Raw genomic sequence first — 16,603 nt, forward strand, 5'->3', positions numbered from 1 at the left:
CTCCATTTTGAAAAATGTGCTTGTGCACAGCAAAACATTAAAGGGAAAAGCAAAGTGCTGGAAATACTCAGCAGGCTTGGCAGCATCTGTGGAGAGCGAGAGTTAACGTTTAACCTTTCTGAAGAAGAGTCATATTCAACATGTAACATTAGCCTTTTTTTCTCTCCACAGATGCCGCCAGATCTGCTGAGCATTTCCAGCACGTAAAGATTTTTTTTTCTAGGTTTCCAGCATCTGTAGTATTCTCCCTTTATTAAAGGGAACATTGGTCATTTCAATCAGTGATTATTTTCATCCCTAAACCATCTGATTTTAGTCTTGTAGGCTTAATTGTTCAGCAATTAATTCAGCTTTATACTTTTTGAGGGAAAATAATATACACTCTTTCAGATGCTGGCTTTGTAATCTTTATCCTACCCTTTAGAAGTATCACAACTTTTAACTATTTCAAAGCAGTCACAAGAGAAAGCAGCAGCTTGACCTGACAAAACATTAGATAGATAAAGAACTATAGCTGTCTAGGATTAAGGCCATGAAGCACATAACCTTATTCCATTAATCTTTTTTAATCTGCATATTTGCATTAGGAGCGCAGTGGAATGGGAACAGTCCAAGATCCCCTTCAGGGTCAAAGTTTGTCACAGATTGTGTATTAGTATCATTGTCAATGGAGGGATATAGTTGCAAAAAACTAGGCGGATTTAAGGAAATTCTACATTTAACAAATCATGTACACACTGATTTAATACTAGGTTGGGGACCAGGTTAACCTTGTAGCCCTGTTGCCTACAGAGTACATTTATTCTACTACAACGCACCAGTATGCAATGGATTGAGGGCCTGCCAGCCCAGGTCAGTCGATCTCAATATTGTGGTCAAGATCATTGATATCGGTGTCACTGACGAGGCTAGCATTTATTGCTCACGTGCTCTGAAGTCCACCATCAGAGGAAAACATTTTCTCTTTCTCCACCTACCCTATTGAATCTCTTACCATATTAATGCCTCTAGATCACCCTTGACCATCCAAATTCGAGGAATTGCAGGCTAAGTTTGATAATTGAGAAAAGCTTATGCAACCTGTCTTCATAATTACCCTTTGAGCCCAAATATCACTCCTGCATAAACCTTCTATCAAAGACCTTCCCTTTTGTTCTTTCTGCACTCTGTTCCCTGCCAGTGTACTTGCTTAAAATGTTTTATATCTCTAACCTTTCCAGTTCAAGTGAAAGGTCATTTATTTCTATTTCTCTCCATGGATGCTGCCTGACCTGAGTATTTCCAGCATTTTCTGTTTTATTTCAGATTTTCAGTACCCTCAATATCTTGCTTTTTCGTATCATCCTGGGGAATCTGCACTGTACCTGTTTCGAGGCCATTATATCTTGCCTGAGGTTCTCTACTCAAAACTGAACACAGCACTCCAGGTTGGAGTGACCAAGGCTCAGTACAACATTCTCACTTTTGAATTTCAAAATTAGTATACAAAATTTCCTTCTCTACAACTCCTAGTCTCACCATTAAGAAAATTTTCTGATCCAAAGTGAATAGCCTCCTACTTCTCAACATTGAATTCCATCAGCCGCAGTTTTGTCCACTCACTCACTCTGTCTGTCCCTTTGTAACTTCATGTTCCTATCCACACAACTTGCCGTGCTTCCTAACTTAGTGTTGTCTGCAAAAATGGATATATAACTCTCTTCCTTCATCCAAGCCATTAATATTAATGGTGAAAAGCTGAGGTCCCAGTACAGATCCCTGGGGAAGACCTCATCATATCCTGACAATTCAAGAACAAAACCTTGATCCCTGTTTGCCATCTCCAACCTCCCAGTCAATTAACAGAGCCATACCACAAGGTTACCTCTGATTCCATAATTTTACTAATAATCTCTTGGGTGGGGCCTTGAGCTGAGTACTACATTAAAGAGTGGAAGAAAAACAGAAGGTTAGGAACACTAATCAAGTTAATCAACATCTTTAGAGAACAGAAGAGTTAAATTTCCTGGTGCTGGGAAAATGATCAGGATTTAAATGGGAAAAAAACAAAGGGGAACGGAAGGGAAAGAGCACACAATAGAGAATAAGATTCATGCTTGGGAGAAACAGGAAATGGTTACATGGCCGGGATACATTAACATGAGACTATAGGAAGAAACATAATAAAAGAAATTTAAAGATATTGCTGGAATAATGAAATATTTGAGAGTCTATCTAGCAAAGAAAGCTCATGCTGACTATTATTTTGTCTGTAATGATGGGTAAGGGATATTACACATCTGGTATGAATATTACAGCTGCAGTTTGTTTGTACTTTGGGTGATGTCATGAATAGATTAGATGCCAGATTCTGCTCACTCTCTGCTATTTTTTTTAAATGTACACTGTAATTTCATGTGAAAATCATGCTGATGAAGTAAAATTAATGCCAGGATGAAAGTCTATTGTCGTGGGGTGCAGAAGAATAGAGTTGCATGATTCACAGGAGGGAGCAATCTAGTGCAGGATGCCCATGTCCCTTGAGGTGATTTGTTCTTTAGAAAGCCTGGGGTTGTGTTCAATTGTCGAATTAGATTAGTCATGTTGTACATATCCATGGATAGTTTAGTTCCTAACTGTCCAAATCGGATAGCAATTTTTAGCTAATTGCTGTTAACTAAAGTTGTGTCAAAAAGAGCAATGACCCCAAAATTGGAAAATTGGTGCATGGTTTATATCTACAGGGAAAATTCTACACTTATAAACAACAAATTATTTATTGAAAATTCAATATTGTTTAAAAATTCAGGTTACAGCACAGAGCACTCACGGTCCTCTAGTCTTTCGGACCTAACTCACCGGCGTAACACATCCAGTAGCAGCAGTGCCTCGGGAGGGCTCAGCATAACCGTTGAGAGCACAGAAGGGGAGAAGGAACAAAAAGTGGAGAAACCACCCCGGCCCCCGAGGCCAGCACTTCCACCTGACAGGCCATCCAGGTACACAGCTGTTCTCTTTAAAAGAGGTAGTTCCCTATCTCTGGATAGTGCACATCCTGATAGCAGGACCCATAGAAGGTGAGACCACGGAATGTTGTGTGTACAGTTTGATTTGAAGGGTGTTACTGTTACCAATTTGTGATATTTTCTGTGTCTTTACATTTTCAAACTCCACACTGTCCTCTGTCTTGAGATCTGTTTGTTCCAGATCAGAAAATGTTTGTCTGTAGTCCAACTGTTTTTAAATAAATAAAACTGTAGATAATGCATTCTTTGTCCCATTCAAGGTTTTCTACTCTGCCAGCAAATGGCCCGCGCATCTTCACACCCTGCAGTCTCTGACTGGAAAAACTTCAAAGTAACTTTTCTGGCAGACTAAATGGATGGTTATTTTCTTGCTCCAGTTTGGATTTTAAAGACATTCTACTCTTTATTCAAAATTGCTTAATTTGAATCATCTGTTTATTCAAATTTAAATTGTGCTGTTCTATTTACTTTATTAAGTACCTGTACATTATGCCATTTTTCTTCTTTGGCAAAAAAAAACCAATTTGAATTAACAGGATTCAAATAGCTGAATGTCTTCAGTTTTGCTTCTGACTGTTTTTGTCTCAGCGTATCCAACCTTATGACCAAGTTAAGGTGTTCCAAGGCATTGTATTGCCTTGTGTCCAAAATAGACAATGCAGGATGAGGAGGGATGCTGTACTTTCATCTGTACAGGCCCAAATTCAATCCAGACTAGTATGATTAAATTCACAGAACATGTTGGGAAGACTCAGCAGGCCTGGCTCCATCTGTGAAGAGAGAAACAGAGTTAATGTTTTGAGTCTGATATGACTCTTCTTTGGACAGAAGAGGAGTGATATCCAACTCGAAACGTTAACTCTTGTTTCTCCTAGGGCACCATCAAACCATACAGTGAAGGTTCTCTATGGAATGAGTATGGGAAATCTCACTCTGTATCCTACTGGATTGTTGCCTGTGCCCTGAGACTTAAATAATCCATTACAGACTGGTATTAAATACGCAGCCTCCCTCAGAAAGACCTAAGAATTGGTGAAGTAGGAATGTGGGCAGAGTGGAAAGTGTACACATCTTTATCTGATCTGTACTGTATTTAACAATGTAAAAAGTGGGCACAAAATTTAAAAATAAATATCAAACCTGGAGTGCGTCAACAGTGTACTGCTGATAATGTAGAAGTGAAAAAAAGCAAATTCATTAGTTCATTAACTGATCTGTGACCTTGATGTATTCTGTTTGTGTCTGAACCATAAGTGTTGCACAACCAGTTCGCACAAAAGGGTACTCTCTGTAAATTCCAATTTGATTCAGGATCATTGGAAGCAGCCTAAGAAAACTCAAGTTCAGCTGCCCTCATGGCTTGGTGAGCAAGTGTTTGGTGTGGTACTAGGCTATATAGATCAGGAAGGTGCTGGGTTTATCCCTCTGCTGTGCTGATTTTAGTTGATCCTTCTGTGTGGGTGCTACACTTGGTCTTTTGTGACACTGTAAGAGGAGAAAATTTAGCCCAAATTCATGCTCCTGGATTATGTAGACTCTGCTGGAAAATGCACATTTTTGGGGGAAAGAGTGGATTGACAATGTTGCTTCACAAGATGAAACATACTTTAGCTACTGACATGATTTTAAAGACATCTTGGGAAAGCTCTGTCAAAGTTGGCATTCCACAAAGAATTGGAAGATGTATGCCAACTTCAGAATTTCAGGGCCCTCATACATTGGCTGTTGATCTAATTTTTAAGCACGTAGTTGTTTCTAACAGATTCTCCATCCCTTAGGCGGAAGAAGGAAACTGTGGAGAGTCAGCCCACTTGGGTCGATGACACCAGGATTGATGCAGATGACATTGTGGAAAAAATCGTGCAGAGTCAAGATTTCACAGATGTCAGTAATGCTGAAGGTAAGCTCACCCCATTCTGTTGTCCCCTCCTAATGCAGGGGGCATGATTCCCAGGGCACCATCAACTATTTGTCACCTCATTCAAGTGGCTGCTCTTTCAGTGGCCAACAGGGCTATTATAGGTTGAATCACCCAAATTGAAAGCTTCTTTCCAAAATGCTACCTACTTTGCAAATGTATTGTGAGGTTAGTATGACTTAAGTTCATAAGAAAAGGCAAAATGCTGATTAAATTTGTACGGTGATCTCCATCAATGTCCAGCAGTGAGACTAATGTTGCTGCAGAGAATCTGGCTCTGGCACAGTACTCATCACGTGCCTCAGTTACTCATGGGGAAAACCACAATGGTGTGTGGTCTATGATGAAACAACTATGGAAATATGTTGATTTCAGCAGTTGCCAAATCTTATTTCACCACTGTCAATTGGACCACACAAGTATTATAGAAACTACAGCATGGGCAGAGGCCGTACGGCTCGTCACATCTGTATCTTCAATTTAACCTAATCACACTTCCCTGCTTTCCCCGTGTTCACTTATGCTTCCTTTTCGAGTATTTATCCAGTCGCCTTTAAATCACATTGCAGTCTCAACCTCAACTTGTGGCAAAGCTGTGTTGTATACCAGAGAACACAGACTTTAATGTAATTGGCAAAAGAACCAGAGGCAAGATGAGAATTTTATTGCGCAGTGCATTTTGATTTGCAATGTGCTACCTGAAAGGGTAATGGAAACCAATTCAATAATTTTCAAAAGGGAATTGGAAGGATCAAACATTCGCAGTGCCACAGGGAGAGGGATAGGATTTGAACCAATCGGATAGCTTTTTCAAAGAACTAGTACAAACATGATGGGCCAAATTGCTACCAGCTCCACTGTCATAAGCAAGGGGATGAAAGATCATCAGGGGTAGGCAAAAATGTGGAGCCAAGGTTAAAATTAGATCAACCATGATCGTATTGAATGGCAGAGCAGGCTGAAGGGACCGAGTGGCCTACTCCTTCTAATTCGTATCTTCGTATTATTCAATAACTCACCTTTCTGAAAAGAGACATGTTGCCAAAGCTGTGCAATGGTCACTCCTGCCTGCAAGAGGTAGATTTGTGAGGATAAGGTCTAGTAGGTTTTTCCCTCTTACTGGTTCCCTCATCGTGTGGTTCAGGCCCTGTCTGGTAGAAATATCCTTCAGGGCTTAGTCAGTAGTGGTGCTGCCGAGCCACTCTTGGTGATGGACATTGAAGTTCCCCAACCACAGTACATTGTGTTCTTGCTACCCTCAGTGTTCAACATGGAGTGTTGATTCATCAGCTGATGGAGGGCAGTAGGTAGTAATCAGCAGGAGGTGAGACAAGTTTCCTGCCTTAACCTGACTTCTTGAAAAGGAGTGCAATAATTGCCACTCTGCAGTCCTTTGTCACAACTGCCAAGATTTTTGAAGAATTATGGTTAGTGTCTCTGCTGCCACCTCCCCACCCTCCTTCAGTGTTCTGGGATTCAAGCCATTTGAACCTCGTCATTTATGCAGTGGTTTGTATATGGAGTCCAAATTGATGGAGACTTTAAGATGTAAGCAGTGATTGTGAATGTCTCCACTGTTTTTATTGGTTTAAAAATAAAACATTTGGTTAGTAATATTGTCCAATTGTGATGTAAATAGGAGTGACTGTTGCTGATGGAGTTGAGGTGGGTAGCTTATTTTGAATAAAGTTCTTTTTAATAGAGATGTACTTTTGCAAAGATGGACGGAGTTCACCCCTTTTTCCTGTGACCTGTTCTTCATGCTATATTAATGTGGGTAGCTTTCATAAAATTATATAATTCCTATCCAAGGATTTTGTTTAACTCCAAAGAGCACTTTGCTCTTAAAAAAACAGTTTAAAAACACATTGCTTGGAGGTAATACAGCAAAGACTCACTAGATTGGTCGCCTGGGATGAGAGGCTGAGTAAATTGGGTCTATGTTTGCTGGAGTTTAGAAGAATGAAAGGTGATCTCACTGAAACATACAAGACTCTGAAGCGGCATTTCAGGCTGGACACAAAGGTTGTTTCCGTGGTTGGGGAATCTAAAACACAATCTCAGGATAAGGGGCCGATTGTTTCGGACTGAGACCAGGAGAAATTACATCACTCAAAGGGTTATGAATCTTTGGAATTCTCTATCCCAGAGGGTTGTGGCTACTCTATCGTTGAATATATTTAAAACTTGATAGACAGATTTGTGGGGTCTCAGGGAATTAAGGGATATGGGGAGCAGGTGGGAAAATGAAGTTGAAGCCCAAGATCAGCCATAATTGTATTGAATGGCAGAGGAGGATCAATGGGCCACATGATCTACTCTATATTTTGTGCTTTTCTTTAGGTTCCTCTTATTTGTCTCCATTGATACCCAGCACCAACCACAAGGAGGCGCACATTTATGCCTCAAACTCCTTGATCTTGGCCTTATGAAAAGATAGTCATTGGCAAACTCTGGTTAGAGAAATGATGTAATTAATTCTCTCTGACTCAGTTTATCAATTCAGGGCAACAGTTCATTGCAGTACTGATGGACTGCTACATTATCAGAATTCTCAACTTTTCAATGAGCGTTTAATCCCAAGGCTTCATCTGCTTATTCCCACGGTTCAGGTGGATGTCAAAGATCCCAGACCATTATGCTTTCAAGGGGAGCAGGAAGTTCTCCCACTGTCCAGACTGACATTGCTCAGCAAACTTCATCAAACAGTGATTAACTGGCCATTTATCTCCTTGCTGTTTGCAAGAACTTGCAAAATGACTGCCATCTTTACCTGGAGAACAGCAGCTGTTGCGCATTGTAATTCATTGTACTTTTGCATTCCTCGAGAGACATGTTGAGGTGTGATATAAATGCAAGTCTTTGAATCAGTGTTCTCAAAATGAGCTGTTGCCAAGGGCTTAGAGTCTTGAGCCAGGAATGCATTTTTTTTTCTCTACCGTATGCTAATGTTGTGTACTCTTCATTTCCAGACAGTAATTTAAGGCTGTTTGTGAGCAGAGATGGAACAACAGCACTCAGTGGCATTCAGCTGGGAAACAGGTGTGTTTCATGTCTAATTTATCCTAGACACCCAGATTATTTTAGGGTGCGATTTTCTTCTAAATGAATATTTGGTGCTTAAAAACCCTTCTGAGGTTTATCTTGTAAGGTTTGGCCCTTTAATCTTCAGCTTGTCTTTCCTCTGTTTGCACAGAGGAATGCTTTAGAGTAACATTTTTGTCCCTTTAAATCCACAAGTGTTTTAATGCGATGTAGTGACTTCTCTACCAGGCAACCATCTGATCAAGGGGTTTTGTTTATCAGTATCTCAGTAAACAACATCACCTGAGGGAAGCATTTCCTCTGTGCCAGCTGTACTGACATTGTAAATACATTCTTTAATAAAACTTTGAAGATTTTACACAGAAGAAATTCTCCCTCTCCACAATCAACTAGTTGTCTGATAATGCTCTTGTGAAATGCTTTGGATGTTTTACTATTTGAAAGGTGCTAAATAAATGTCATTTAAAAAGCCACTGTTCATTCAACTACTCTCTGACAGCAATACCAAGTTTTAATCGTCATTTAATGGGTTTGTTTCTTTTCCTGTCCAATCTGGGGAATATGGCATGTTGTACCCTCCAACCTAAAACATAACTCTCATTAGCTGTGCAGTGACAGCAGAATATACTTTTATATTGAACACTGTCCAGAAAGCAATGAGATAGAAATTGAGAGAATCTCTTGACCAAGATTGTTTGCCATTCTCGCATCAGCCCTGCAAATGATTTCAGAAACCAAATCAAACTGAGACTTGCTATCAGTCATGCTGTATTCAAATGTGTGTGTGTGTGTGTGAGATTCTTATGCTTAAGGTGTCAATGTTGAAGCTCTGGAATGCCTTGGTGTTTGCAGAGTGTTTATGTTATGTGAGTAACAAACACTGCTCCTTTCTCCACAGGGTGTCTGCAGGTGTCTTTGAGCCTGTTGTTATTGAGAGCCGCTGAGAAGCTTGTGAGCCACTCTGCACCTACTTAACCACTTTCCATTTGAGCTCCTTGCCTACTGCACATCTAGTCTTATTCATCAGGTCATGCTGCCCACCAGCCCAGCTGGACTGAAGGAGGAGGGTGGCCATTTCTATCCAACAACCCCAAGAAGTGGCCGACGTTGATTCTGACAGCATTGGAGTAATTGAGTGGGACACAAGTCCCTAAAAAAGGATCTCCATTCCATTGTCATAAAATCTTCTGAACCAATACAGCTATTGGGACTTAATTTGAGAAATAATTTTCTTGACTTTAAAATGTTTCCAAAACCTTTTCGAAACGCAACAATTAAATACCAAAACTATTTGGCTGTGAGTTTGTTAAAAAGGTGACAGTTTTTCCTTGAGATGTTGTGGCAGTGTTATTTCATGGTAAAACCAGAGCACATATAAAAACTGTTTTCTGCCCATTCCTCAGCCATTTACAGACCAGGGCTAAAGACTGCACTGCACATCACCATGTGAATCTTTGACTGCTGCGTAAAGAAAAAAAATTACTTTTAAATGCTTTTAAAGATTTTATTGTGTTTAGCCCCAAATATTTAAGCTTCCATGTGTGTGCAGAGATCAGTTTGTTTTACACAACCAAAATTGATCGTGGTTTTGGTCGTTAGTTTTTCATTTAATTTTAAACGTTAATTGCCATCAAGAAAAGGACGGGCCATTATGTTTTAACAGTAAAACACGATGACCCAATTCTGAATCAATGAATCAACTATGACGCCATCAGTGGACACATCAAATACGGTGATGTCTTGTACAGAGTATTTGTGTACCTGTGGGGTGTTGTATTTCTCCTGAAATGAAGTAATAGGACTTTTTTTTTTCTTTGTCTAGTTATGACATTATTCATGTTTTCTGATGCTTCCTACGCAAGTCAGGGACTCGACAGTTTCATGCATGTCAATGTTCCTTTAATAATGAATGTTACGGGAGCACGTTTCTTTATAGGCAGGGAGCAGGTTCACTCATCTTCATTTTTTTTAAAAAAATCACTTTTTAAAATCTGTGCTTCAGAAGAAAAATCCAATGTGTTTTACCCTGTACTATCTGAACACTTACTAAAAAGGCTGGCTTTAAATGCTCAAGAAAAATATTAAAGTCAAGTGGCGTGCTGTTGCAATAACAGTAACCTAGTCAGAAATTATTCTGAAGAAAAGTACATTCTGTGTGCTCTACTACCTACTTGCAGAGACTAGTGACGCACCACTGAACCAGGCAATAGATGACTATTAATACCTTTTAATTGTTACCCACCCCTGTTCTGAACAGTTGGGTAAGTCCTGCCTTTGCAGAATTGCTGATGTTTCCTTGCAGCTGAGTTATATTTCAAGTGCAGGCAGCTGATTCTAAAACTGGAATTTGTCTCAAAGTCCATTGGCAAGTGGCCTTTAGTAGAGGCCTTTCCTGCTTTGAAACAAGGTTCCTGTAAACCTTCAGGGTTGGAATTGTATTTTTTTTCCCAGAATTGTTTCTGGGACAGTGGAGCAGAACCTACTGCCCCATTGATCTGAGGGATGTGTTTAAAGAAGTGCCACAGATTTCTGCTACACAACATTAATAGCTGACTCTTTTTTTCAGCGATACTGTGCTATTGCAACGCTCAATGCTTAGCTGTTGAAATATCCAACGATGAAAATTGAGCACTCCATGCTTTTCGCTGGCCTTTCAGGCTGCAAGTGTGTAATCTGATGGTCCAGATCTTAGACTTTTCAGTCCTGAGCCAGTATGTTGTGAGCAGTATCTGTCGCCTCTGATGGAACAAATGACGCCTAGAAGCTGTAGCTCTTTAATGATGTCATTTTCCTGTTCCTGTCTGAATGTCCTGGCGTTGGGTTAGCTATGCACTTTGAAGACTTATACATTTCCTACACTATTCTTATCGTCTTGCTTATTGCATGCCACCTGTGAATATTGTGGCTCAGTTTGACGTAATGTGAACGGTTAACTTGTCCACTATCCGTATCTGTGGTATATTAAGGCCTAAAATACAAAGGCTGTGATGAATCTTATCTCCTGACTTTTATACCGTTTTAATAACTGTTCTGTGACAACTAGTGAAAGGAAAACTCTTGCTTAAGTTATTTGTTGAATGCAGAGCCAAAATTAACACTTTACTTGCTGGGACAGAATTCAGTCGCACAGACTGGTTCACAAATGACTAAACACACCACCTTCAAGCTCCTACAGTCTGCATATGTGTTTAAAAAAATCTTTCTGGGCATTTGCTCAGCCTCAGCACTGAAGTGCAACATGCTTGAAGAAATAAAAGGTGGCCCATTTGGTCAAGTTATATAGAAATGTAAGGTCTTCCCTTTTAATTATAGTGAATTTGGTACATATCCAAGCCAACACTGGGATATGGAGACCCAGTATCCATGTAAAGCCCCACTCTTATATTTTACTTCAAGGACACTTTCTCTGCTTCATGCTATCCCCTGCCAAAGCTGGTGTCTATCCAAAACACGTTCAGTAACGTCAAAGTACAACGAAGTGGGATGCATGCATGCTGTCCATTGTTTCAAAGTAATAACATTGTTGTATATTGTGTGGGGCATGAGGCAGGAACTGCCAGTGGGCGTTTAATCTGAGCACAGATGTGCGCTATGCAGGTATGCTCCCTACGGATGACATACACTGTGGCTTAAAGAAGACTAGATTTAATGCCCAATATTTTTTTTCCTACAGTTAGCTATCCACAAGGTGGAATGCTGCCCCATTGACAAAATTATAGTGAATAAAAATATTTTTCATTCTACTTAAATGGATAGAAAATGTTAAATACTTTATGCAGTTGTATTTTCAGATTTTAGCTGTAAAAAAATATACATATATATAATTATCACCATCATCGACCATCGGTCAATATACTTGATGCTTATCGACTAAATGACCAACAGTTTCATGACCCCAATGCTTTGGTTTGATCTCTCCGTCATTAGGCTCTTTTTAATTTGGCACATGACTCTTTGAGAGATTTCTCACCCCATCTGTTAAACAACATAAACAGCCTTTGAATGTTGAATTGGGGTAGCGCAGTACACATTTATTGCAGACAGGCAGCTCAGTGTGTTAACATACATGCAGGGATTCCCATAGAAAATCTTTGCTCAGGCTGAGCTCCATGCGCATCAGAGATCTCACACACATGATTATAAGTGTGTGTGTGTATGTGTGTAATATCACAGCCCTTTCCTGCATTGATTCTTTTCTCAAGAGAAGTTAAACTTTTCAGGAGGTGTTGAAAAGCAGATATTTTCAGCATCTACAAAACCAGCAGATCAAGTGTTAAAATTGAATGAGTTTTATTGTGTTTTAACAACATTTGATTATTGGTGATCAAGGTGTTCAGTTAATCATAGTTTAGAGTAACTTCACTTGAACAGTTTTCTAATGAGATCCTTTTCTAGCAGTTTTTCCTGTTTTTACTTGCTGCTTTCGGAGGTAGGATCTCACATTACTGCAGGTCTTGCTGACAGAGCTTCAATTTGTACATTACTTTAAATACAGGGATTTCAAACTAGATTGCCACCAACTCGGAGCTGCACTTATGCTGTGGCCATTGAAAGAGCCAGTTTTATTCAACCAAAGCAGAAAGTCTTCGTAACTGAGACTTGAAGCAGTCGTCTTTTGATTCCATTTTTTCCTTTATCCATGACTCTCCCCTGCATCCCAGTTTAATTTTCTCCTGCTTTCATGTCATTCCCTGGTTGCGAAGCTGGTAGGTAACCTACTACCAGGCCTCTGCCCTCACCTTTGTACCTTTTCTCCCTTGTGTGGGCTCTTACGCTGCCACTCCATGGCATAGCAATATTCGAGTACCAACCAACCAAGCCACCTCCAAGTCCTTTGCTAAGTAGGACAGAGGTCTTGCCAACTGGGGAATTGATGAGAGTGGACTTGCAAAGCGATCTCCCGCACCCCCACCCTTTATGTTGCATTTGCTCACAGAACCATGTGAAACTAGTAACTTTGAAGGAAAGGCAGGACTTTTGAGTTATGACTTAATACGTGAGGTTTCTTGCTAATGAGACTGGATCACCCCAGGAAACTGGAGTTCCCAAAATATTGCTAATGCAGTGAAAGAACCTCACTTTTGTTGGACATGGTTTGAGAGTTTGCTTTACCCATTTCATTATAAAAATACTGTAGTAATTAATCCATTTTAGAGCTCAGGTGCACTGCTTTTTTTTCCCCAAGTCATATTTAATAGCTTTTTCTGCCAATCAAATATTGATCACAGATTTTAAAGAATATTTGGTGATTGCTTTTATTTGTAAAACTGTCCAATATTGACCACTGTTGTAGGAGCTGTGTTTTTTTTTAAGCTGTTTCTGAATTGTCTTGATTCTTTTTGCCATGTATCATAGCGCTTACAACCAGCGGGCTGGTTGTGTGCTGTGTTGTCACAGTGGGAGGGTGACCCATAAGCATGGGCGTCTCCCAGTGTGACATTAGAAAATGTGTTTAGAATATTACACGTTGGAGTCAATCGTGTTTCCGATTTTCTTTTTTAAAAGGCAGCATTTTTTTTTCGGTATTAGTGTGAGAGTTTATATTGGACTGTTGTAACCTCTGACTAAAGACATTTGCATGATGGAGTGCCATCTGGCCACACTGACAAAGGCAATCTCTGCCCAGTTAGGTTAAAGATAATTAGTTGAAATGTTGTGATACCCCTGCTTTAGTTCCCATGGTATATCCACAGCCGATGGAAAAATATTGATAAGCAAAGCAAGATTTTTCTGGATCATCAGTTCAGGGTTTTACAGCAGCAATTGAATGCAGTCACTCCCGGATGTTAAAATGTGTGGTGCCTGCAGTTAATTGTACCAGTTATATGAAGCCTGCAGTGTGTTCATTTATAATGGGTAAATCGATCACAGCTACATTAGTTGTATATCTTTGATTGGATTGGAGTTGGATGGGAAGGTCAAACAATATAAACTTTAAATGATATTTAAACCAAATCAAACTTAAAGCCTTTAACCCAATTCCATGAGAGGCTGCTTTATTGAGCAGCAGAAAGCCTGGTTAGAAAATGTTTCCATTGCACAAGAGACCTGTGGGCTTACTCGCTGTCTGTTGTGAATACCTGAATTTGCAGAATCTCGCACTTGAATCTTTGAGGCGACTAAAATCTGCCATAGAACCAGAAGTAAACACATACTTCATTCCAAAGATTTATTTTGATTGTCGTTTGTTTCCAACTAATTCATACAACTGGAGTGTGTGTTTGTGTGAGAGAGATGTGGTGTGTGTCCTGGTTTAAACTGAAAAGCAGATATTTTTGAGTTGAGATTCTGCAACTTCATTGGCATGGAATCAATGGGAGGAGATGGGGGTGGGGGGGAGCATTCAGAGAGAGACTAGAGTTAAATCCAAACAGAGAGAGTCCATTTCCTGTAGGGAAACCATATTGTTAAAGCCGTCCTAAGTTAACTGGGTAACTAACTAGTTTGCTAGTTACCTTTAAAATGACAGTGCTGGACACTCCACTTTCATAACAAGCAGGAAATGAGAGGAAAATTGAAATTTGCTGTGTGCTCCATGAAGTACTTGCTACTGATCATGTGTTCTGGTGGCCCACTGGCTGTTTAAAGGAGTAGCATAGGTTCATTGCCACAGCCAGGGGTGAACTCTGTTATAGGTGGTTTATTCCAGCACCTAGGTACCACTGGGACATTTTTATTGCTAACTATCGATGTTCTTTTAATTGTTTCTTGGGTAGATTGTTGCTTGCATTTCCCTTTGAAATATTTTTTGAGATTTCCCTGCTTTATATGGGAGCTATAGAGAACCTTGTAGATTCTGGATGTTCCAACCAATGAGGAGCATCACCTTAAATCTGGATTGATTTTGAAAATATTTGATGCTCATTTTTCTTAACTAACAGCTCATTAAATGCCAGCAGCATAAACCCACATAGGACTGCTGAAGGTGGCAATATACCCATTACCTGATCAGGTAGCACATTCATTACAACGATTATTAGTGATCCTAACCAGCTGCATTCGGGCAAATGACGTGTGGCTCCCTGGCACTCTACTTGCCTTAAGTAAATCTGTATATTTCTGAAAGGGATTTGAAGCTATGCATTGGGAGATTAGGCACTTCTTTAGATGGATTTAACATTTTCTGAAATGACCTAACTCTGAACTAAAGCTAAATGATGACAAGAGATTTTTATGATTTTGTTAAAAGTAAAGGTGTTACAGAATGTATTTCGAATGATATATTTAGACACTTATTTTTGTGATCTTAATGGAGGTGGGTGTACAGGTTTCTTAAAAAAAAATGCCCAGAGGATGTGGAATTTATAGAAATGTTTATCAGCTGGAATATTGTATAACATTTAGATATGTTTAGAATGCACAATGTACTGTAATTGGTTAAAAGATATTTGTATTAAGGTTATTTGTTTCATATTTTAAAGTGTAACTATAGGAGCAGTATCATGTAATACTGTTTTCTGGGAAATAAATGATATTGGGTACCTGTATTAACAATAAAAACGTTATTTTGTGTTTAGCGTGAAGAATCTTATTTTAAACGCGGTTACTTGGGTCTTTCTGTTTTTTGGCCTCTCCCTGGAGACAAATGGTTTTGGGACACGTCCTATCACCATTGAGGCAGGCTGGATAAGCCCAAGGGATCTTTTCCTGTTCGATATTGTTCAGACCTTTACACCTTTCTGGACTCTTGTGGTTCCGTGAGACCCCTGGTAACTTTCTCATGCTTTGCCCAAGTGGTCCTTCTTTGTGCAGGGTTACATGGTGTGTGTTCTGGCACATTGTCTGTGGTGCCAGTTTGCAAGTCAATAATCTGTCACTAATGTAACATTGGCATTTTACTAGTTGGGTTATCTGGATAGTATTCTGTAATGGGAACCCAGGAAGATTTCCTCATTTCTATAGGCCAGGGGAGAATTGTCAACTCCTGAGATTGGCTAATTCAGCACAGGAGACGGATTTGATCCTATGACCTTCTTAACCTGTATAGCTTGGTAATAAACCAGGTTGTACATGAGCTGATGGCAGTGCTCAACAAAACAATTTTCCTAGATGGTGTGTGTTGGCAGGTTATGCTACCTGTCAGTCTTCATAGCAAACTTCCAATCATGTCTTGTGGAATGAGACGGCACGGGAAGCCATTAGCTCAACATGATTGTTGAACTAATTCTCTGGATTATGTATCCGGACCTCTGGATTGCTAGTCACATAATGTATAATCATTGTACTATCATACTCTTTTTACAAAAAGTCTGAATTTAAATTCTTAAACTTCCAGAGTGAGATTTGAATTCTCTGATATTGCTGAAAAGAGACATGTTGCCAAAGCTTTTTGCCTGTCTTTCATCACGACAAATGCAAGAATGCCAAATTTCAAAAGATCTCAATTTATACTAAAAAGAAAAAGGATGCTGATTGGTTGGCAAGTCTCCATGTCAATCGGAGCCAACTTACCAACCAATCACAACTCTTTTATCCTGTTGTATAAATTGTTGAGCTTGTTTGAAATTTGGCATTCTTGAATTTGTCCTTTTGAGTAGAAGGTGAAAAATTTTGGCAACGTCTCTTTTCAGCAATATTCAAGTTCTGTACTACCGAGCGACAATTCTCTAACTTTTTAATCCAGTGATATAACTGC

At 39.6% G+C, this 16,603-nt stretch overlaps 1 protein-coding gene across 3 annotated transcripts in view; it reads left to right on the plus strand.

Annotated features, from left to right (window-relative positions):
• The window catches only part of LOC144685522 (early estrogen-induced gene 1 protein-like), a 110,046-nt gene extending 99,081 nt beyond the window's left edge, over window positions 1-10,965 (plus strand). For 2 of the 3 annotated variants that reach the window (XM_078550111.1, XM_078550113.1), the window contains 4 exons: window positions 2,789-3,056; window positions 4,784-4,905; window positions 7,896-7,965; window positions 8,867-10,965. In XM_078550111.1, coding sequence (XP_078406237.1) covers window positions 2,789-3,056; window positions 4,784-4,905; window positions 7,896-7,965; window positions 8,867-8,912 — 506 coding nt within the window. In that variant the 3' untranslated portion in view covers window positions 8,913-10,965. The remainder of the gene's footprint in view (window positions 1-2,788; window positions 3,057-4,783; window positions 4,906-7,895; window positions 7,966-8,866) is intronic. The other variant, XM_078550112.1, reaches the window with a different exon arrangement.
• Window positions 10,966-16,603: the final 5,638 nt, after the last annotated feature.

The sequence above is a fragment of the Cetorhinus maximus genome, chromosome 10, assembly GCF_964194155.1.
Source record: "Cetorhinus maximus chromosome 10, sCetMax3.hap1.1, whole genome shotgun sequence".
NCBI lineage: Eukaryota > Metazoa > Chordata > Chondrichthyes > Lamniformes > Cetorhinidae > Cetorhinus > Cetorhinus maximus.